At 37.1% G+C, this 23,994-nt stretch overlaps 1 protein-coding gene across 1 annotated transcript in view; it reads right to left on the bottom strand.

Annotated features, from left to right (window-relative positions):
* Positions 1 to 21,227, bottom strand: part of LOC139735388 (uncharacterized) — a 67,563-nt gene extending 46,336 nt beyond the window's left edge. The window contains exon 1 of the mRNA XM_071646137.1: positions 20,943 to 21,227. Coding sequence (XP_071502238.1) covers positions 20,943 to 21,170 — 228 coding nt within the window. The 5' untranslated portion in view covers positions 21,171 to 21,227. The remainder of the gene's footprint in view (positions 1 to 20,942) is intronic.
* Positions 21,228 to 23,994: the final 2,767 nt, after the last annotated feature.

Here is a 23,994-nt window from a genome sequence, read left to right as displayed (position 1 = left end):
GATACCAAGGAACCACTTATGACATAGTACAGAGTATACAATTCTAAGAGGAATTCAAAGTTAATCCAATGAAAATCAGCTTTGGAATGGCCGAGACAACCAAAGATAAAGTAAAACATAGCGATCTAATACAATAAAAGGTGGGTCCTACCTCTGATTAGAATCAATCTGTTTTGGATAATACATTATCTCAGCCATTTCAAAACCATTTTTCATCAAATAAACTTTGAATTCCTCTAGGAATTATGTGCTCTTTCACATTTCATGAGGTTTCTCATTATCTCATGAAAAAATGTTAGAAACCTGAAGTTAGGTCTCAACCAAAACTAAACAATCCCTTTAACTTGCATGACAGGTAATTACTTGTAAATTAATGGTCTGGCAAACCACTGAATCATGGAACATCAAAATATCATTATCATTACATTTAATGAAAAATAATATGTAGTTAAAAAACAAACAAACAAACAAACTGAGAGGCCCTACGATGTGGTACCCCTTCCTCAGCTCATATTTTTGAGAGGGGCAGAGGGGCCCTATTCCATTCCTCAGTGAGCCCCTTTCCTCACTAAAAATTAAACTACATGTAGAATTATCACTGAAGGTGTTAATACCCCCGCCCCTAGTGTTGCTTAATAGTATGTGATGTCATGACGGCAATGACGCTAATACCAAGTTTGTGCACTTGTCGAATTGGAAACAGATTTTAGTTTACTGTACAATTACAGAGTTGACACGGAGTATAAAACTTACAGCAAATGGAAACATGCTTTCCCCCAACATCACTACACTTAAAGACCATCATACACACCAAATTTGACCTTCATAGCTTGAATGGTTTATTTTGACACAAAAATGAGTGGTTACCATGGCAACACATTTTCCTTAAACAAACACATTGGTGTTGTGCAAAACTACACTTCTAGATCATGATACATTAAATTTGACTTTAATTGCTTGAACGATGGAAAAGTTATTTGATCTCAAGGTTTTGGTAAAATTGTGGTTAACATGGCAATGGTTTGTGTGACAAACACAAAAATTATGTGTTCCACATCTATACCTCAGGGCCATAATGCCTACCAAATTTGGTTTCAATTGCTTGAAAACTGTTGAAGAAGTTCACTCCATAGGATTAAAAAAAAACAACATGCGGTTACCATGGCAATGCATTGTCCGATACAAATACAAAGGACATTTTGCAAAACTACACTTACACATAAAGAGCATCATACACACCAAATTTCACCTTCATAGATTAAATGGTTCAATTTGATACAAAAATGAGTGGTTACCATGGCAACATATTTTTCTTATATTAACACATTGGTGCCTTGCAAAACTACACCTCCCGATCATCATACATACTAAATTTGACCTTAATTGCTTGAATAATGTGGAAGTTATTCAATCCACAAGGTTTTGGTATTAAATCATAGTTACCATAACAACGCTTTGTCCGACAAACACAAAAATTATTTGTTCCACATCTATGCCTCAAGGCCATAATGCCTACCAAATTTGATTTCAACTGCTTCAAAACTGTGGAAGTTGTTCACTCCACAAGATTTCAAAGAAAACATGCGGTTACCATGGCAACGCTTTGTCAAGTACAAACACAAAGAGTGTCTTGTATAACTACACCTATAGATCATCATAGATACCAATTTTGAAATTGATTGCTTAAGTACTATGGAAGTTATTTGATCCATTTTGGTAAAATTATGGTTACCATGGCAACACATTGTCCGACAACAATGGCAACGCTTTGTCGGACAAACACAAAAATTATGTGTTTTACATCTATGCCTCACGGCCATAATGCCTACCAAATTTGATTTCAATTGCTTCAAAACTGTGGAAGTTGTCCACTCCACAAGATTTTGAAGAAAACATGTGGTTACCATGGCAACGCTTTGTCAAGTACAAACACAAAGAGTGTCTTGCATAACTACACCTATAGATCATCAAAGATACCATTTTGAAATTGATTGCTTAAATACTATGGAAGTTATTCAATCCACAAGGTTTTGGTAAAATTATGGTTACCATGGCAACGCATTGTCCGACAAACACAAAAAAACATGTCTTGCACATCTATACCTCAATATCATCATTTGCTCTAAGTTTCATTTAAATTGCTTCAAAACTGTAGGAAGAGTTCGCGACGGAAGATTTTGCAACAGACCGACCGCCCGCCCGACCAACATCATGGTGATTCCTATAATACCCCCTTCACACTATGTGTGTGTGTGGGGGGGGGGGGGGGGGTATAAAAAGAAAATATGCATCTATGCCACCTGTTGAATCTATTGTTAGACGGTCAAGGTATCGGATACTACCCAGCAAATACTACACATAAGAACAAGCCTGAGCAAAAACATCCAAAATCAATAGCTTTAAAAAAAAAAAAACTATACTGCAATATTCATGATGCACTTCAAAGATTAATACCATGGTACAGCAATTCTTGGGTGTGGAGGACACACACACAAAAATAAATTTCAGAAACAAACAAAAACAGCTCACTATCAAGTATCATACAAAAATTGGTTTTTCTTTTCTTTTCTTTTTTTTCCTTCTCCAACCCCTTGCGATGTTTTGCCCCTTACAGTGTACGTGCATGGCATGCGAAAACAAAGATAAACTGTTTCCACCCTATGGTTCAAAAATACATCCACATGAGGCCTGGAAATGGATGACCGACTCATGCTCTTGACATTGTTTAGGCGTGCAAAACTTGGAGATTTGTAAGTGTTTGGCTTGTATGGAAAGTGATTTGTTCAAGCGACGATGTTTAAATGGTGGCAAAATAATTTTAAAAGCCTTTCAGGGTGTACAGTAGACATGAAAAAACTAGAAATGTCGCTATGGCGACTGGTATGCCTCCGCCATAATGCATGATTCTCCTAATAGGTCTATACTCAGTAGTACATGTGGACAATGTGTGATTACATTTTCACAAAATTGGCAAATTATTAAAATGACATGTTTGTCACAAATGTATTGAATGTTTACCTTCCTTGACCTATGTTTAATTGGATGAATAGGAGAGCATGTATTTGGGGATTTAAGAACTTTAACTTGACTTTGACCATTTCATAAGTTTATGCACTGAGTAATTTTCAAGGTATGGAGAAAAAGCGCAATTTCTGTATTGAACAGTAAATTGTTATCATTTTCATCAGGCCTTTGATTTATAAGAGAAGCACTGTCAGGCAGAACATACATAAATTCAGCATGTACTAAGTTTCAAGATAACTTGAGCCACTTCCGAGATATGGAGAAAAAAGTAAGTTCAGCACTTTCACTTGATCTTTGACCTTTTGACCTTTGACCTTCTTGGCAAAAAAAAAAATCCCAGCGAATCTCTATTGGGTTAGACATGCATACATCAAGTTTTAAAAAAAATATATCCTGCTGGCATTGCATAAATATAAGGAAAATAGTAAGATTTTGAAGTATTGCCCTTGACCTTTGACCCCTGACCTTTGACCCCATGAACCCTAAATTCCCTAGATAACCACTGCCAGTCAGTAGATGCATATACACTATGTTCCATGAAGATACCTTGAACAAGTTCCAAGATACAGAGAAAAAAAGTGAAATTTTAACATTTTACTTGACCTTTTGACCTTTGACCTTTTGACCTCATGACCCCAAACTTTCACCAGAGAATCTTAATTGGGTAGTACATGTATACACTAAGTTTCAAGAAAATATCTTCAGGCATTGCATAGATATGGGGGAAATAGTAAAATTTTAAGCATTTGACCTTGACCTTTTGACCTTTGACCTTGAGCATGTGCACCCAAAAGTTGATAGGCACAACTTCACCCCCTAATACACATACATGCCAAGTTTCATTAGGATACCTCAAAAGGTTTTGGTAGTTACCCTGTCCACAAAATTCATTACGGACGGACGGAAGGACGGACGGAAGGACGGACGGAAGGACGGACGGACGGACGGACGGACGGACGGACGGAAGGACGGACGGACGGACGGACAACCCGAAAACATAATGCCTCCGGCACCACTTCGTGGCGGAGGCATAAAAAACAACTTTAGATTCAACATCCATAAAAATGAAATCACATTTCACTTCTTGACAATCAAATTTACAAGGCTTCTGCAAAATTGAAAGATCAAATCTAATATTAAAGAAAGGACAGAAAGTTTGAAGTTTAAGGTTAAAGTTTAAAACATCAATACAACATTCTTAAACTACAATATAAAGGTGAGAATTCTGCTTTTAACCTACATGTCTCTTACAGTTGTATGTGACCACTGACTCAGTATTTTGCCATTGGATAGTGTTGATTGATCAACAGAAACCAGGAAAATGAAACATTACACTATCCATTCAAGTTGCAATGTCATTATTGATATTAAAGGCTATGGAAAGATGTACAGTACACGCCTTGTACATTGTATGTGCACATAAATGTACTGTAGTCTTCACACTTGCTCGGCTCATGTGTGACCAAATAATGATCTAAATGAAAACTCTCAGGGAGTAACAAAAGATGTGAGAATTGCACCAGCTCTTCAATGACCAGCAATACAATGTCACTTCCATTAATTGCTGTTTTTATGTAAACTGTACACTCATTATTATAAAGATTGGTGTTATTTTCAGCTTCTAACCTGCGCCCTCCAAAATAAAGTGGGTAAATGCTATTTCAGATACTGACATGATATGGTAGATTACAATACAAACTAATGCAAACACTGCCAAACATGGGAATGACTTCATAATTAATCATATACATGTATAGGCCTACATGTATGTAGTATGCATTTTATAAAGTGTGTTGCTTTTAAAATGTGTAGGTTTCCATTTTTGAAAAAAAAAAATGCATACAGACTTGACAAAATACAGTGATTTTAAAAGAGCTTCTTTTTTTTAATTATACGTACAACGTAGACTTGACTTTTGATGCAAACTCCTGAACGAATAATGTACACTGTACATGGTATGGAATTACAGTATGTAGGGAACAAACTGCTATTTGATATGTATACACCCTGTAAAGGTAAAGCTCTATGGCAGTGTTCCAGTTGGCAGTGAAGCCTCTGCTCACGCAATGAGAATACAGTGCAAGCTGTTACAATGGTCTGCCACCCATTTGCCTCTGTAATGCAAAAACTATGCTCAATTTTTTTTTCTTCTACACATTGCGTGTATAAGCCCTATGCTACAATCTACATGTAGTCCAGTCAAAATACGACAAAAAGTGGGTTAACCCACAACTAATTGCAACAGAAACGATTCCACTTGCATTTGACCCGGAAGAGCTATTAAAATAACGTATTAAAAGTTCCCTAAAATTCGAGTGGTGGATCAGTGTCTAATTTGCATAAATTCAAAATGGCCGCCATACAACCTGTTTATGCCTATATCTCGGGATACGTATAATAGAAAGTAAATTCCGGTGTCTAAACCTATGTTTTTTAGGTCAAGGAATACAATTATGTTATCTGTAGCAACTTTCAAGCATCCCTTTATATAGTTTTTGCATATATTTGCATATAATTACATGCAAAATGGCCGCCATATTGCCTGTGCAAGCCCGTATCTTCGTATACCATTAATGTATACACTCAGGAATAAGTCGCTATATATCTGGACATAAAACCCACAAAAAATATATTCTGGTGTCTAAACCTATGTTTTTTTAGGTCAGGGAATATAATTATGATATTAGCAGTAACTTTCAAGCTTCCCTTTATACATTTTTTGCATATATTTGCATTTAATAAATGCAAAATGGCCGCCATAATTCCTCTACAGGCTTATATCTCTATCTGTAAAAGGTACCCAGTGGTGGTGTCTATGATCTTAATTTTACTGCTGAAAGTCACTGTTGTAGAAAACGTTCCAATCAGGAATAATTACCTATATTTCACTAAAAATTGCATATATTTATACATAAATCTATTCAAATTAAGAGTAGCTTATATCCATAAGCTACTCTACAAAAGTTTCATGAGTTTGGACATTTGTTTAGAGAATGGTCTTGTCATATCAGGATACCATGTCACTCACTCACTTTCTGAATAAAAGACCCAGGGGTCCAGCCCTCACTCGAGTATCTCAAGTTTACCTTCCATGCATTCTTACAGACTATTACTTGGGAGAGAGGAAATTGGAAGACTTTGGGAACCTCTAGGGCCATATCTACAAGCCTTTAGGGACCTCCATGGCCCAGGGAGGCATGATGTTCATATATTCATGACACTATAGCAATAAATGCACCTACAGTACTAAGTTTGTTGAAAATTTGACGATTATGTTTTCAAAAAGAGGATCAAAAATCAAAAGTGGCCCCCAATAATTTGGTCCCAGCCCCAAGGCGTCCGCACCTATAGGTAATATTTAAGGTGCCTTTGGGCATCCTGTGGCCTGGGGTGGAGGGGGGGGGGGGGGTTGGGGTAGATGGTACCTGTAATATATATATATATATATATATATATATATATATATATATATATATATATATATATATGTATGTATATATATATATATATATATATATATATATATATATATATATATATAGATGATGAAGTATGGTGGTAATGCATTTCAGTTCAACAGTGCTATTTATTCAGACCAAATTTTCGACGGATACATTCGTCTTCCTCAGGATCGACAATGACAATTGTGAGGAAAGACGAATGTTTTCGTCGAAAATTTGGTCTTACTAAATAGCACTGTTGGACTGAAATGCATTACCACCCTAATTCGTCATCTTTTCTGTACTGGTACCAACACATGGATTACAAGTATCATATATATATATATATATATATATATATATATATATATAATGTGTAATATTTCGAAAACAAGTTAAACTGCGAAAGTAAACTTAAATCTATATGCAATCTCCAAGATATTCAACTTTGTACATTATACCTAGCTCTGTTACACTTGGTTCTACTTGTGTGTGTGTGTGTGTGTGTGTGTGTGTGTGTGTGTGTGTGAGGGTGTGTATGTGTGAGGGGAGTTTTTTTATAATAGATTCCTTAATTTCGGGGTTCTGGGACTTTTGGACATGGTGTCTATTTGAACACCTTGAAAGTCTATCATCCTTGGGATGCTACTTGCCTAGTTTGTTGAAAATCTGTCATTACATGGGTTTTTTAAAGAGAACCTATAGAAATGGTTTATAAATGATGGCTATTTGCAATATTAGCTTGAACCTTTTTTGCTGTCTTGAACCTTTGGCTAAGATAAGTTTAAAATCTAATGGATCAAAGTCACTTGATTTCAAGAAAACTTTCTTTCGTTTCCTGTACATCATTTTCATTTTCTAGCTTGTGATAATACAGATACTAAGGTATGTAATGTGATCTCTCAAAATAGAGATCAATGATAAAAGTGAAAAACGAGTATACAAAACTATAGCTTACACTCACAGTATTTTATGTGTTTACCACAAATTCTGGACTAGGATGGTGTGAAATTGCAGTCGATTAATAATTCAAAGCAAACAGGATCTCGGCTCCATTTCATACTGAAGCGTGGTAAGTCTCACGTTTGTTGTAAACTGTGTCGATGTCTTTCGAGAATGCTTCTTATTCCTAGTCACCAATTAGAACAGCATAATCTCACTCCTCACATATTTTAGAAATACAACATTACAAGTGTCTGATGGCCCGCATCTGACACTGGTATGGGTTGTGTGCAGTCAAATCTGCTTGCCCTGCAACTATACACTGCCAGTTGCTAACATCCTGTCTTGCAGTTGCATCAGACTTTCTTCAGGAGTTCCTTAATAGCTGCAGCTTTGTCTGTAGTGATCAGAACATATTTTTGATTAAACATCTTCCTCAAATCGTCCCAATTCCAATGATTGTATGTCATTTCCCTTCCACTGTTTAACTTGAAGAAAAGCTGCTAACGAGGTGGAAGGAAGGGACCTTTTGGAAGGGTTAGGAACAGAAAATGATGTTATGTATTTTGCTTTTTATCTGACTTAAGACTGCTTTTTCGCCAGCAAAATTGAATTCAGCCTTCATGCTACTCGCATTTCTAAAAAACAACAACTGTGTGTTGGTGAAAATGTTATTAGCGCGAAGCCTCAATGCAATAGGAAACATTTCTTTTAATAAAGCTGCAGATACAACACGAAAAATGGAAAAAGTAAGACTTATAAGAATTTATATAATGTGTTGTATGAGCTTGAAGCCAATGAGAAGGATGCTGTTTGTATTGATCGACTGATGAATCCAGAGTACTAGTAATAGAAATGTTAAGGCATTTCCTTTTTTTTCCCTTTTTCTTTGTATCTGGCTGTGAATCACAATGTTTTACATTTTCAGTGAGTCACTGGGTGAAACCGTGCAAAAATATGACAAAATCCACTTCCATACAAATTATCACGGTCATATGTTGCTCATTGATAAACATGCCTTTACCAAAAGTTTTGCAACAAAGGACACAAGTATCAACTAAACATGGATGTAAATCATCGCAGGTAAGAAAAAAGATGTTTGAAAAAAAAAACCCTGCTGAATGATTTAAGACCAATTTTTGTGTACCGTAAGCACACTTTGAAAGCTATATGAGATTATGTCCAAACTCATGAAACTTTTGTAGAGTAGCTTATGGATAATCATGAACTTGATGACATGCCCCCCCCCCCCCCTTTGGCAAAAAAAAGAGAGAAGAAATAAAGAATTGCAACATAGACACAAGTAATACGCAGTAAACATGAGGGCAAATTACAAAACATAATATCATGCAATCATGAACTATTTTAACGATTCCTACTACATAATTTTAGGCTTTAATATTTGTGTACCTATTGAGCACACTTTGGAAGATAAGTTGAATTTACAGTTAAATAAAGATATGTTCTATTCGATGCTACTTACAGTTTTCTGTTTTGAGGCTGTATCTCAAGAAAATGTGAGTACGATGTAATACAATACTTTTAATAAATGCAAGAATATACACACTAGGTGTAGGAGAATCATCAAGGTTTTAAATGGTATTATAACAATTTTTCCCTTGTTATCTTGGATGAGACATTACAGTACAATTAACGTTCTGCAGCTTGTATTCGTATATCTGAAATCATATTCACGGTAGTAATTTGAATAGATTTATGTATAAATATAGCAAATTTTTAGTGAAATATAGGTAACTATTCCTGAGTGGAACGTATTCTACATCAGTGATTCTCAGCAGTAAAATTAAGACCACAGACACCATCACTAGGTACCTTTTACAGATAGAAATATAAGCCTGTAGTGGCACTACGGCGGTCATTTTGCATTTAATTGAATGCAAATATATGCAAAAAAATGTATAAAGGGAAGTTTGAAAGTTACTGCTTATATCATAATTGTATTCCCTGACCTAAAAAACATCTATAGGTTTAGACACCAGAATCTATTTTCTGCGGGTTTTATGTCCAGATATATAACGACTTACTCCTGAGTGTACTACATTAATGATATACGAAGATACGGGCTTGCGCAGGCAATAAGGCGGCCATTTTGCATGTAATTATATGCAAATATATATATGCAAAAACTATATAAAAGGATGTTTGAAAGTTGCTATACATAACATAATTGTATTCCTTGACCTAAAAAACATAGGATTAGACACCGGAATTTACTTTCTGTGGGTTATATATCCCCAGATATAGGCATAAATATGTTGTATGGCGGCCATTTTGAATTTATGCAAATTAGACACTGATCCACCACCCGAATTTTAGGGAACTTTTAATATGTTATTTTGATAGCTCTTCCGGGTCAAATGCAAGTGGAATCGTTTCTGTTGCAATTAGTTGTGGGTCATTTCATATTTTGACTGGACTAATGCCGGCATTCCACATTAGTCATTACAAAAGTCGAAATGCATAGTGTGTGCACAAGTAAGGTGGCTAAATTGTACACATATTGTAGTACAAAAAGTGCGTACAAATGGATATAATGTGCAATGTGTGATAAGAAATATAAACAAAAAAACAAACAAACAAACACTAGATACAATGTACAAGGCAGGACACCAAGTTGTAATACATTACACTATAGGACACACTGATCTTGGCTGGCCATTGCCGAATGTATAAATTTGTTTGTATAAAGTACAGTTTGTATGTGTTTCAAGCCCTTGCACCTCACTGTAATCTGTATGTATTGTGCAAATGATGTTTTTCATACCAAAGTCTGTACACTACAAGGTAGACAATTTTTAGCTCAAATGTATGTAACACTTGGGTCCCTTGATCAGAGCCATGCACACCAATGCACACTGTACAAGATGTTGGCAGACATACAATAATAGCAGTGACCCAGTGGTGTGGGACCACTAAAAATCGGTGTCAGGCTACCAAATTTATCTCTTGGTAGCCCAATCAGGCAAATGAAATTCAAATTGGATTGTTATTTATACATGTATGCTTTTATTTCTGACCATTACATACTGTCACACTTTCTGACCATCAAAATTTCAGACTTAAATTCTGAAAAAGCTGAAGAACCCGCCTTGGGAATTTGATGGATGAAAGGGTATCTCACTTGTAAAATCCAGGTTAGTGAAGATGAAACACCTCATTTCTCCCAGCTATTTTAGAGAATTTTTTGAATCGTGAATTTTAACACATGTCTCTATGGGGAATTATTTATCCCTATGAGCCCTACAGGCATTTCTGTGTTCATCTGCAGTCAGACACCATTCTAACCAAGTACTGCGTAGTCAGGGTCATAGAAAAAAAAAATGGGGAAAAAAATAGGAACACGCCCCCTTTAACAAGAATATCAATAGATTGTCACTTGTCTCAATGGGTTTCTTTGAGGGTGTGTGTAGCTATCGGATACACACAGTGACGCATGACATCTGCGTTTCACATTTCAAAATAGTCCATATCCTCTCAAAAACCACAAAATGCCAAAAGAGAGTCACATGGCTATCAAACTGTTAAAGACTGTACACACAGATATTAGGCCCAACATTGCAAATGTAGGGCAGATTACTAGGAAATTGGCAGTTTGTGTCCCCTGAGATTGAGAGTGCTGTGCAGCTTTTAAAGGTAACTGTTTTGCAAAGTCACAAAATTTTGCATAGTTGAAGAAAAATGCCTCCACACATCTTGTATGGAATCTTTAATACAGTATTAAATACACTTCAGAGTTTCTGGCGAGGAATGAAAAACTAAATCCTACATTCACCTGGGAATAGGTCCCTGCATGTACTGGACGTCCCCTTTTGCATCAGGAGCAATGGCTGGAATTGTTTGGGGGTCCGAATATTAAATTCACTAGAAATCTACAGTATTAAATATTCCCTGTCCATCATGAAGAAGTTTCAAGTTTTATCATGCTGAGGAAAGGTCTGAATTACTTCAGTCTCTAAAATATAAAATCGGCTGAATATGAAAGGAATCTTTGATTTTCAGGGTTGTAAAAGGGACACACAAACTTTAAAAGAGAGAGATATGTTTTTGTTTCTTTTTATCTGACTTTACCGCATGTGACATAAGGTCTCTGTACAAATGTATAAAATGCAGCACCAAAGAGGCTTGTCTTTCTTGATGGAATCAAGGCAGCAAACATGACAATAAATTAAACAATTAATGCTAGACGTCAATGAAAAAGCTCTTCTCACTTCTCTCGTCTCTGCAAAAATAAATTGTAATATTCTACAGTAATATTCTTCTCTTCACTATTAAAGGGTGTGTAGTACAGTTCTGGTTGAGGTGAGGATTTAGCTTTTAAAGTTTTGCGAGATATTCAGAAATCACTCTATGAGATGTCAAAGAGCATGCAATTCTATTACAAGGGGTATCAAAAGTTTATTTGATGAAAATCGGTTTTGAAATGGCTGAGATATCCAAAAACAAGGTATAACAAAGAGATCCTAATAAAAGGCGTGGCCTGTAGCCTTTTATTATTATCACGTTTTTGATATCTCAGCTATTTGAAAACCAATTTTCATGAAATAAACGTTGAATCCTTCTTAAAATTACATGCTCTTTCATATTTCATTTATACATAAGAGGTTCTTCATTATCTCACTTAGGAATGTAAAAAACATGAATCCCCACCTCAACCAGTACTGTACAGCCCCTTTAACGTATCATATCGTCGCTGGGGTTACAAGACCATGTACATGTACAATGTATCTGCAATTTTGGTAAGAATGACTTTTTTGGATTAATGGTCAAATAATGGGTTAAGTGATGTCCTGTCCAAATCCCAACTGTCTTACTCCAAAAATGAAGCCACCACGGCATGTCAAAGGAAAGGCCATCCCATTCGCCACAGTGCTTTGGCCACCATGTTTTTTGGCTTTCCTGAACATTTGTATACAAGGTCTTGTCACCCCAGCGACGATATGTACAACGTACATGTTGTGTACAAGGTATAATCACCAAGGATATTGAGACATGCTTCCGGACCATTACACTGTATCCTACTGTAGGTCAAGGGTAATGACTGATGCATTAAAATGTTTTGGAAGCTGAAGGTTTTTGAGTATCATGTCTCAAAATTAATTGAGTGAAAGCTATTCAATAGACAACATTGTCACGCAGGGGCGCCATGAAAGATTGGCTAATAATGCTACAGTACCAGTATTCATAACATGACCACATTTACATGCAATTTGTTCTACTATTTGCTTTCTATACGTGTTCACTTTAATTTTATCAACTTTTCACTGAAACATGACTTTTACTTGAAAAATTGCACTTTTAAGTTCATCTCTTCAATAAACCTTGGAAATGTGAGCACATCCAAGACTAACGCTTTGATACAGGACACTACTCTCTGTTGGAAACTTTCAATTCTACTGTCTTGCAGGAAGATCACTTCCTTGTACGCTGTGTCTTACACACTACTATTAAACAAATTAAACAACTTTGTAATATTAAATAAATCACAGGACAAAGCATATAACTTTCCAATTTTGATATCTATACACGTACATGTAATTATTTAAAACAATGTACAAATGGGTTGCATTGATGTACAGTATTGTAAAGTACAAAGACAAAAGACCATGGATGGGTGTGTAGAAAAAAGGATAAAAAAAGATGCTATGTAGATCTATGAAAGGGGTATAAAATACTTTTGTTCTGACAGCAAATATCCCTTTCCTCAAGAACTTTAAAGCTTTAATACATTTGTCACAAGCCTGCAGATGTTTTTAAATGTTCATCTGTCCAGACCACAGGACAAAACCTTCATTACAAAGCACAAAACAATTGTACATAAATTAGATGTCTACAATGTTTCAATTCAGAATTATAGTTCCATCCACATCTTAACCCGTTGATGACGGGCTGATTTTGCTACAATACAACAAGCATTTCCCATGATCACTTGCCTGAGTATATGTACTCGGGGACTCGTCCTCAACGGGATAATTATATGGAGGAATTTCATGTCACAGAACATTTGAGAGGCAGTTAAAAGGGCATGTCACTCATACATGTTGCTTTTTAAGCTCTAGGCAGTTGCTGTCTGGTACAGTGGTTTTGTCAGGGGGAGATAATGAAACTTCCTTCAAGTTGTCACTCCAAGGTTGACATTACAAGATAAAGTAGCCTCTTTAAAGTACAGTGGAGCTCTCAAAGTGTGACACAATGGCATATCCAGTATCACATTAAAGACTCTGTAGCGTAACTTCAGAGACTCCAACCGCAAGCACCTTCTGATCTGGAGATTCTCCCGCCTGAAACCCCTAGCAAACGGGAGACTCCAAGTTAATGGGTGCGAAGCGCCAAGTTCCTAGGGTTCTAGATGCTCTCTCACGCTACAATGTATCTATAAGGCTTATTTTTTCAACACGATAGAAATAAGTAAGAAATCCTTTCCAACGGCAGACAAAGAGCCAGGGCGGGAGAAATTAAATCTCAAGCGGGAGAACGGGAGATTTTGCAAAAATGAGTTTTCGGCGGGAGATCTCCCGTCGAAAACGGGAGAGTTGGAGTCTCTGTAACTGTAGCACTGATCTCTGATTAAGTACAGTGGTACACACAGCCGAAGAATTTTGACTGAAGTCGACCATTACTGATGAGTGTATGCTTTGATGCACATAGGAATTCGCTGACCAGTGCTTTTTGTGGTTTTCGAATGTATCCAAGTGGGCAGTGAATGAATCGCGCCACCCATGAAATCCTCACGCTACTGGGTCATTAACCCGTTGAGGATGGGCTGATTTTGCAAGAACATGCATTTTCCATAGACACCTGCGCGAGTACATACTCGGGACTCGTCTTCAACGGGTTAAATAAAAAAGAAAAATGCTTTACCCAGTTCTGTCACTCCCAAAAAAAAGCATATCAATTGTTTGTGTCTTCTCGTAATAAATGAAAAACAAAAAACAAAAAAAAATCAACACAATATTTTTTACTTTCAACAATTTCTACATAAAAATTACAATGGCTTCATTAATTTCCTATAAACCACATGTATCACATTAAAAAAAAAATGCAAATAACTGCAGTTAACCATCTGTGGATGCATGACATGCATAATATATTTCATAATGCATTGTGTACGGGTCACTGCACTGCATACTGTAGGATGCAGAGAAACTGACACCGCACAGTGTAAAATTGGACATGTTGTGCATTTGGCAAAGAAGATAAAAGCCGGCGGTACGACAAATGGAGATTTCTGATGCGTTTCCCCCTACAGGAAATGAATTCACAGCTGGCTTTGCCATGGCTCAGTACATTGAGATGACCTCACCACAAAGGGAGACAGAGAGGGAGAGATTGAGATAGAGATAGCGAGGAAGAGAGAGAGAGAGAGAGAGAGAGAGAGAGAGATACTAAAGTATGAAATACAAAAACAAAAAACAAATCAAAGCAGAAGGCACCATGCATTTTCTATCACAGGATCAGCCCCTTGTGCAATTCATGCAAAACATGGTGTTTTGCTATGTTCCGCACAAATCAACAAACCAGCATGGGGGGGGGGGGGGGGGGGGAAGTGAGAGGGAGGGGAGGAGGTACATTGTACATGTAACATGAACATCTGAATGCGGATCGCTAGAGATAGAAAAATGTGGGAAAGTACACTGTGTAATGTATCATGTACTGCTACGCATCATTGACATTTATCAACATGATGCTTCCAAAGTACACCGTATGAATGTACATGTACGTACAAGTGTTTATCAATGATTCTTCATTTTACAGACTCTCTACATCCATGTACTTCACTTGAATAAAAAAATTCCACACCATTTTTACCTTCCATCAAGTTTAAGGTTTCAGTTCTCATCAATATCATAGTCAGAATTGTTTAGTCCTTCATTTTTTTTTTTTTTTTTTTTTTTTTGACTGCAATGACAATCGAGGTCTTGGAAAGTAGTTCCCTTCCTAGGATTCTATCACAGTTGTTCCCAATGTACACTGTACATTGCACATTGCATAGCATCCACATACAGTGTATATAAATGTTCTTTCATTAGGGACTAAACATTTACACTTCAATTTAAAAAAAAATAGTATTCCTCTCAATGCCAGCCAATTCAACTTTCCCAATATGGCACTTCTGATAGCAGTTTTAAAAAGTACAAATCATGGAGGTCACGATGATATGGTTTGAAATTACAACTGTATAATGCATACCATGCCTAGTGCCAACGCTGCCAATCTTTCACATTTTTTCATAATGTTTGCCAGCTCTGCTGCATGCATCATTCAATTTTCAATTATTTCAGCTGTTTATCATAATACCCATGGCTCCATAGATCAGATATTACATGTAATTACACGTTGCATACCAACTGTACATTGTATATCAATTCACTTTGTAAGTACCGGTATGTCACTGTAATGATTCTGTGCATGTGTGCAGTCCTTTTTTATTCCCTGACTGACAGACACACATAAGTAGCCAAGATACATGTACTGTACAATTGTACCTTCAAAATGGCAGATGTCTTGCTGAACTATTTTTGAAGCATTTCAAATAATTACCACATTTCATTTACATCTCATGTACATGTATGCACTCATACAATAAGACTATTGAAAAGAGTTTTACACCAGATGGTATTACCCTGGCAGTGCCCATGCTCTTGGCCACATGTAAGTACATGTATGAACAACTTGCTGAGCTATTTTTACGGCATGATTATACCCCTTCCTTCCCCCCTCCCCCCCCCCCCACCCCCACTGCATGATCATGCACTGTATACATCTGATACATGTACACCTTGTAGCATAAAGCATGGAATAGTCCAATTACAAGATGTACAGTACACATGTACAACATGTAGCACTAGGACAGTCTCGGGTGCATTGTGATGTGATACAGGAGGGATTATCTTGTACATTGTAGGATTTTGTGATCCCTGTAGATACTGACAGTGAGCTTTGGGACATCCATGTGTTCATAAACAAACAGTGCACTGATTTATCATTAATATCAAACTATAAACCCGTTGAGGACAAGCTGATTTTGCTATCCCAGTAAGCATTTCTGTTAAATAGACACATACCCAAGTACATGGGTAATTCCGTGAAGTTGGGGCACAAAGTGTTACATTTTAGCATAACTCAATACTAATTATGCTATATATTACACATATTCTTTAAAGGCTTTACATTTGTATTGAGACCATACATTTTCCTGGAAATTTTGTGCCATTCAGACTCAATTTTGATGAAGTTATTTTTAACTAGAAATGTCGCTACGGCGACTGATGCCTCCGCCATAATGCATGATTCTCCCAATAGGTGTATAGTACAATGTCTTCACAATGTGTGATGACAGTTTCACATAACTGGCAAAATATCGAAATAACAGGTTTATCAGAAATATCTTGAATGTTCACTTTCCACGAACTGGGTTTGCTATTATTGTCTATTAAAGAGTGCAGGTACATATTTGGGGAATTGGACATTTTTACTTGACTTCTGACCGACCTTATTATAAGTTTATGCATTGAGTATAATTTTCAAAATATGAAGAAAGAGTGTAATTACCAGTACAAAATATATATATTTTTTTCATTTAAACCTAACCTTTGACCTTTGACCTTCTGGCTGGAAATTTCCAAGAGAATCTCCATTAAGTAATACATCATGTACATATATTAAATTTTAAAACTAATAATGCAATCATTGCATATACTAGTACAGGCGTATATGAGGGAAATAGTAACATTTTGAGAAGTTGACCTTGACCTTTGACCCCTGACTATTGACCCATGACCCCTAAATTCCCTAGATAATCCCTGCCAGTCAGTACATGCATATGTACCAAGTTCAATGAAGATACATTGAACCATTTGTGAGAAAAGTGATATTGCAACATTTTCACCTAACCTTTGACCTTTTGACCTTTGACCTTATGACATGAAACTCTCTCTGGAGAATCTTTATGCAGTAGTACATGTCTACACTAAGTTTCAAGAAAATAACTGCAGGCATTGCATAGATATGGGGGAAATAGCAACATTTTTAGCATTTGACCTTGACCTTTTGACCTTTGACCTCTTGTCAATGTCACTAAAATCTACTCAACTAATTGTCCCATCATACATCATCCTTGGACCAAGTTTGGTGAAAGCTGCTTCATCCAGTTTTGAGTTATCACGTAAACAGATAAATTTTAGGATTTGACCTTGATCTTTGACCTTTGACCTCTGTCCGATTTCACTGAAAAACTAATCAAGTAATTGTCCCATCATACATCATCCTCCAACAAAGTTTGGTGAAATTTGCTCCATACAGTCTTGAGTTATCGCGTAAACGGATAAATTTCATGATTTGACCTTGACCTTTGACCTTTAGCCGATTTCACCTAAAATCTAATCAAATCATTGCCCCATCATACTTCATACTTGGACCAAGTTTGGTGAAATTCCAGTAAATATTACTCAAGTTATCGCGTAAACGAAAGCGGACGGACGTACGTACGGACGTACGTACGGACGTACGGACGTACGTACGGACGTACGGACGTACGGACGTACGGACGGACGGACGGACAACCCGAAAACATAATGCCTCCGGCACCACTACGTGGCGGAGGCATAAAAAATGTAACGGTGTCCTGTAGCATCGTGACGTGTCCATGTAGCATCGTGATAGTTAAAATCTGGTCCTAAAAGACAAATTAATGCAATTAGCTTGACCAAAATTTGATATGTTGTAATATGCATAAGATAGCTAAATATCTTAACTCTATTTTCCACAGTTTTACTTTTACAAGAAAATTACACAATGTGTCACTATGCTACACGGTGTCCACCAAACGTAACAAAAAAGGACACTGCGTAGCATTGTGATACATTTTGTAATTTTCTTTTGATTAAAACTGTGTACAGGAAATTTGAGATATTTAGCTATCTGACTAATCTAGTAAATATGCATATATTGCATCAAATTTTGGTCAAGCTAATTGCCATAATTTGTCTCTTAGGACCAAATGTTAAAATTTCACGATGCTACATGGACACGTCACGATGCTACAGGACGCCGTTACATATTGTTTAATCCCTTCATCAAAATTGAGTCTGAATGGCACAAAATTTCCAGGAAAATGTGTGGCCTCAATGCAAATGTATAAAGCCTTAAAACAATAAATGTATAGCATAATTAATATTGAGTTATGCTGAAATGTATTTTTCAAATATCACGATGCTACATGGACACTGCCCCAACTTCATGGAATTACCCACATAACTCAGGACTAGTTTTCAACGGGTTTAGGGTTCACACTGTATTTTGCAGCAATATGATGATACGTGTACCACATACTGTACTACTGATATCGCACTCTATGCACTATGAAAACATCATTATATGTGTAGCATATTACTTTTTTTACAGCTGTAGATGTTGCATAAATCACCAAAACCTGCATTGAATGGCTTTTCCAAAACCTGCATTGAATGGCTTTTCCAAAACCTGCATCGAATGGCTTTTCCATACAATCATAAACAATTTGTGTATCTCATCAGGGAGGTGGTTCCCATCTCCCTGATCTCATATAGTGGACTATAACATGAGAACATCACAGTGACAACCCATAAAATTGCAGTCTCTTTTATACAATGTAGAATCAAGAATGAAACCACAGTGTCTAGGAATTCTACGGTCTATGAGCTCTATACAGAAAAGATGCCAGCATGTCGGATTGTGTCAAATGGTACGTACACAATTATAGTTCTAATGTCATGGCGTTCACCATTTAGGATAATGCGGACAGCCTCAAGATTAATGCGGTGCACCCATTTGGCACCGTTTAATACAGAAGGGGAATAGCATGTATTCAAAGTGTTCAATGAACCATTGCAAAGCCCTTGTGACACGCAAAGTGAACCCAGTACACCACATCTTCATTGCATTTCGACATTTCTTCACATACAAGATTGCTCCTGTAGATTGCACTCAGCACTCGTGCGAACATGCTCACTTTACCCCGACTCTACGGGGAAAAAAGCCAGAGTTATTCTGTAAAATTACATGTATGTTTGTGTGTATTTTAATTTCAAAATTTCCCAAGAGCCAAAATTTGCAACATTAAAGGACAAGTTCACCTTCATAGACATGTGGGTTGAGTGAATGCAGCAATATTAGTAGAACACATCAATGAGAGTTTGAGGACAATCCGTTCAAAAGTTATGAATTTTTGAAGTTTCTGCTCAGTCACGGCTGGATGAGAAGACTACTATAGCTTGTGATGTCATATGAGTACAACTATTAAAAGAAAGTATACAGAAAATTCAAGATATTCTCACTTTTCTCACATAATATGATTAATAAAAGAACACTCGACTTCTCTCTTTCAGAAGTCAAGGGGAATAATATTACCTTTAACATACGCTACATCAGTAGCAAGTCGAAGAAATGTGCACTTTATTCAAAAAGTAAAGTCTTGTGAAATTCTCGTTTTATTTTCCTTTAATAGTTGTATGAATGTGACATCATACACTGTAGTAGTCTTCTCTTCCAGCAGTGACTGCGCAGGCAGATACATTTGTACTTAAAATATTTGTTACTTTTGAACAGATTGTCCGATTTTCCTCAAACTTTCACTGATGTGTTCTACGATCTTTAGTAGGCAAAAGTTCTAGTCTATACGGTACCTGCTACATTGAATGCCAGCTAGTTGGCAATTCATGAAAATTTCATACTGCGAAAAGAGGCTGTCTGCTCCATTTCACAAAAATTTCATGCCACAAACATTTGTTTTTGCTTTACAGTAGTCATACGGTTGACAACCTTAATATTCAACCAGTGGCTCTTACAAAATACAGGGTGATGATACACATTCCTGTATACTGTAAAAGTGGAAATTTTCGCGGTGTTGAAATTTTCACGCATTTCGCACAACCAGAACCTAGCACGAAAATAAAAGCACGCGAATATTTTTGCATGCCATATGATCCAGTAGTTGATGTCTTGATTCCGCGGAATTAAAAACATGCGAAACTCTTCTCACCCGCCCAAGCGTGAAAAATTAGTCGCACAAAATATCCACTTTTACAGTAGTGTGCTCTCATTTTTACTCCTTTGGACCACTGAAATTACTTTCTACCAAAATTTCATTCAGGGTTTGAAAAACAATTTTAAAAATACATTTGTACAGTTTGAACTTCAAAGTGAAAATAATACTTAACTTTGCTACAAGAAGAGTTTGTTATATATAAATACCGTATTCAGCATTTTTCAAAAGTTCACTGTACCAGAGAAGTCTAAAATTTAAGAATGGGACATGTTACACACACCACACACTCAACAAGTTTGATTCATAGGCCCATTCATTGATTTGTATTATGATCACATAGGATCGATACATTTTAACTTGAGTGGAAAGATCATACTTATTGATATTTTACTCTTACCACAAAATAAGATACATACAGTGTAAAAATAGTGTCAAAAAACATGTGACAAATTGTGTCTAGATCTTATTGATCAAAGTAGATAGTCTTTACTTACCCTACCAAGAAGACCCTGTGACCGTCGTTTTCTCCTCTTCACCGCTTCCAGGAGCCTCCTGGCCGCGGGCCGACCCATCCCGATCTCCTCCAAATCCTCCGTCTTCACATAGTGAAAGTGTTCCAGCCGGGAGACCTGGAGGTCGTCGTGGATACGGGTGAGGAACTTCTGGAGCTGGGTCTCCTCGAGGAGCTCCTCAAGCCACTGGACTCCCTCCTCTTCCACCATGGTTGAAAGGGCGCCCTCCTGGGGTCCTGCACTAACTCTCCTGGTCCAGCTTTGTTTTAACTCTTTGACTATCTGTCACAGCATGTACGGTATCACGCCCTGCAGAAGAAACTAGATTAAAGTTGACAAAATATTACAACCTCGTAGTGGAAAATCACACACAATGAAGCATCACTGAAAGAAAAAAGATGTACAGGGCCCTGTTTTATGAAGAGTTAAAATTTATCATATGTAGTTGATTTCAACTGTAAGTCTATGGCAGCCTGTGTGGTAAGCAAATTTAAAATTGATTTCATCTCTTGATAAAACGAGGCTCAGTACTACTAAAGATATCCCAGGGCAATCTGAAAAGAGGTAAACATGGGTACCCCCTCCCGATTCTTTTTTTTTTTTTTTTTGGGGGGGGGGGGGAGGGGAACTGTTTGAAGGGCAACAGACTCTCACACAATCAGTATGAGACTCATGCCATTATTGCACAATTCACCCTGTTTCACTCTGAGAAATTAATTCTCATGCTGAACCCCAAAGAAGAAAAGTCAAGAAAAAAGAATGTCTCCAAGATCCTTGATATCTGAACATTTGATACTGCCAAGCCCAGTTTTCGAGATTTTCCCTCATGCGCACCCACTCTGAAATCCTGACTGTAAATATCAAGTATACACTACATTGTACATTGATCGGATTGCACTCAACATCTTGATTACTGAATTGTCAAAGCTCTCTACACTGCTGGGAGGGGGGGGGGGGGGGGTGAGGGAATCCCCTTCCATATCATCCCATGCACAGTATCTCACTCCAAACTCTTAGTCACTGTTGGCAGTTCTGCATGTATTCATATATAATGTATACATTATGATTATATTCATTGTGTCTATTTTAAATATTCATAAACAAATCAGTCCAGGTTGGGGGGGGGGGGGGGTTTCATCAACGTTTGTCAGCATTGACAAGTTGTCATTGCTGACAATCACCATAGTAACAGTCAGTGACCATAGCATCTCAGCCAATCAAAACCAAGGATTTTGCTGAAATTGTCAGCGATGACAACTTGTCAGCGCTGACAAATGTTGATGAAACACCCCCCTGGAAACCTGTTCACAACCTTGTTTTGGGGGATTCCCCCTCTTGAGGATGGTTGCTGTTCCCAAGCCAGCCTAGCCCCACTCTTGGCGTGTTCGTTGAGTTAAGTCCTACAGCTGATAAAATGCTCACGAGCTGCGCTGAACAACTTGCTGAATGCGGGAGCTGTTGGAAATTTCAAGCTTCATTGGCGAAACTTGCAAGTTTCAACTTAAAATTTTTGTTTAGGGACGACTTCAACGGGACAACCCTATGGGAACGTATCCTTTTGTATATATATGCATACCAATTGCAAAGGTAGGTGGTTGACTATTTCGTTACTTTTGTTATTTTTCCTTCATTTAAAGCCACCTGAATGAACGAAAGTCTCCGTACTCAGTCGCCACGTCTGCACTCAAGCATTGCCGCGCCGCCGCGCCTGGCGACACTCACGCCAGTAATCGCTCGCATTTCAGCATTCGCATGGGTCGTTTGACATCGCATTTAAATCCATGATTTTAGATATGATGCCTCGAACCGATTTTGCTCAAATTTCGTGAGTAACTAGGAAACTTGTGAAGCTTTATGGACATAATCAAGCGAATTGCCGCAGTCCTTTCATTTTCGCGTTGCATTGCAAAAAAGCGTGGAGACTCCTTATAAGGGGGACGGGGTTACTTATAAGGGGGACGGGTTACTTATAAGGAGGGGCCCCCCTTGTGAGTGGGTTTCCCGAACTGACATACAACTGTATACAGTGTACATGTATTCAACCTGAAAACTGAAAACAAATGCAAAGTTTCACCTCCATTTTCATTTTCTCATGCTACATCCATTTAACTCTATTTATCTAAAATTTAATTAAATGAGCATGCACAGATTGAGCACAGTTAATTAAATGATGTGTGTAATCTTCTAACAAGATGGTCAGGATATGAAAAATTCAGTCCTTAAAATAATCAGAATTACAATTGAATTAGATCGAATACCCAAATGACCGAGATTTGACCAATTAAAATATTTGATGGTCATGTCCTCTTTATCAAGGAATTGCCTTTTCTCTTCTTTTTCTTCTTCTGCAGTTCTGGTTCATTAATCATAGTCACAACTCACAAGTTTGCAAAATGATTGCCTTGTTGACATGCATGTTCACTTTTCATACTAATCATAAGAAGAGACTTTTCATAGTACTGGCTGCACTTTCAACAATGGAAACCATTCGGCATTCGCAAGTTAGACCCTAACATTACCAAGGTAGGCCTACCAAGAGTAGAAATCTGAGAACAATCTACCTACTTCTAACACTAACAGTATAACGCAGTAACAGCTGAAGATTCTTGCAGATTGTGTGTGTTTACCGTTCTCAGTTCTATTTCTAACACTTTAAAGGGATCGTACAGTTTTGGTTGAGACCTAATTTGAGATTCCTAACATTTTTTGGAGATATGAGAAACCTCTTATGAAATATAAAAGAGCATGTAATTCTATGAGGAATTCAACATTTATTTGATGAAAATTGGTTTTGAAATGGCCGAGATATCCAAAAAAGAGCGATTCTAATAAAGTGTGGGAACCACACTTTATTACGATCGCTTTGTTTTACTTTGTTTTTGGATGTTTCAGTCATTACAAACCCGATTTTTATCAAATAAACTTTGAATTCCTCTTGAAACGGTATGCTCTGTACTATATCATAAGTGTTTTCTTGGTATCTCACAACAAGTTGAAAGCCCAATTCTCATCTCCACCAATACTGTAGCTGTAC

Source organism: Diadema antillarum, unplaced genomic scaffold (assembly GCF_040938485.1).
Source record: "Diadema antillarum isolate AM-2024a unplaced genomic scaffold, OU_Dant_1.0 seq00000574_RagTag, whole genome shotgun sequence".
Lineage (NCBI taxonomy): Eukaryota > Metazoa > Echinodermata > Echinoidea > Diadematoida > Diadematidae > Diadema > Diadema antillarum.
This window is presented reverse-complemented; position numbering and strand designations above follow the sequence as displayed.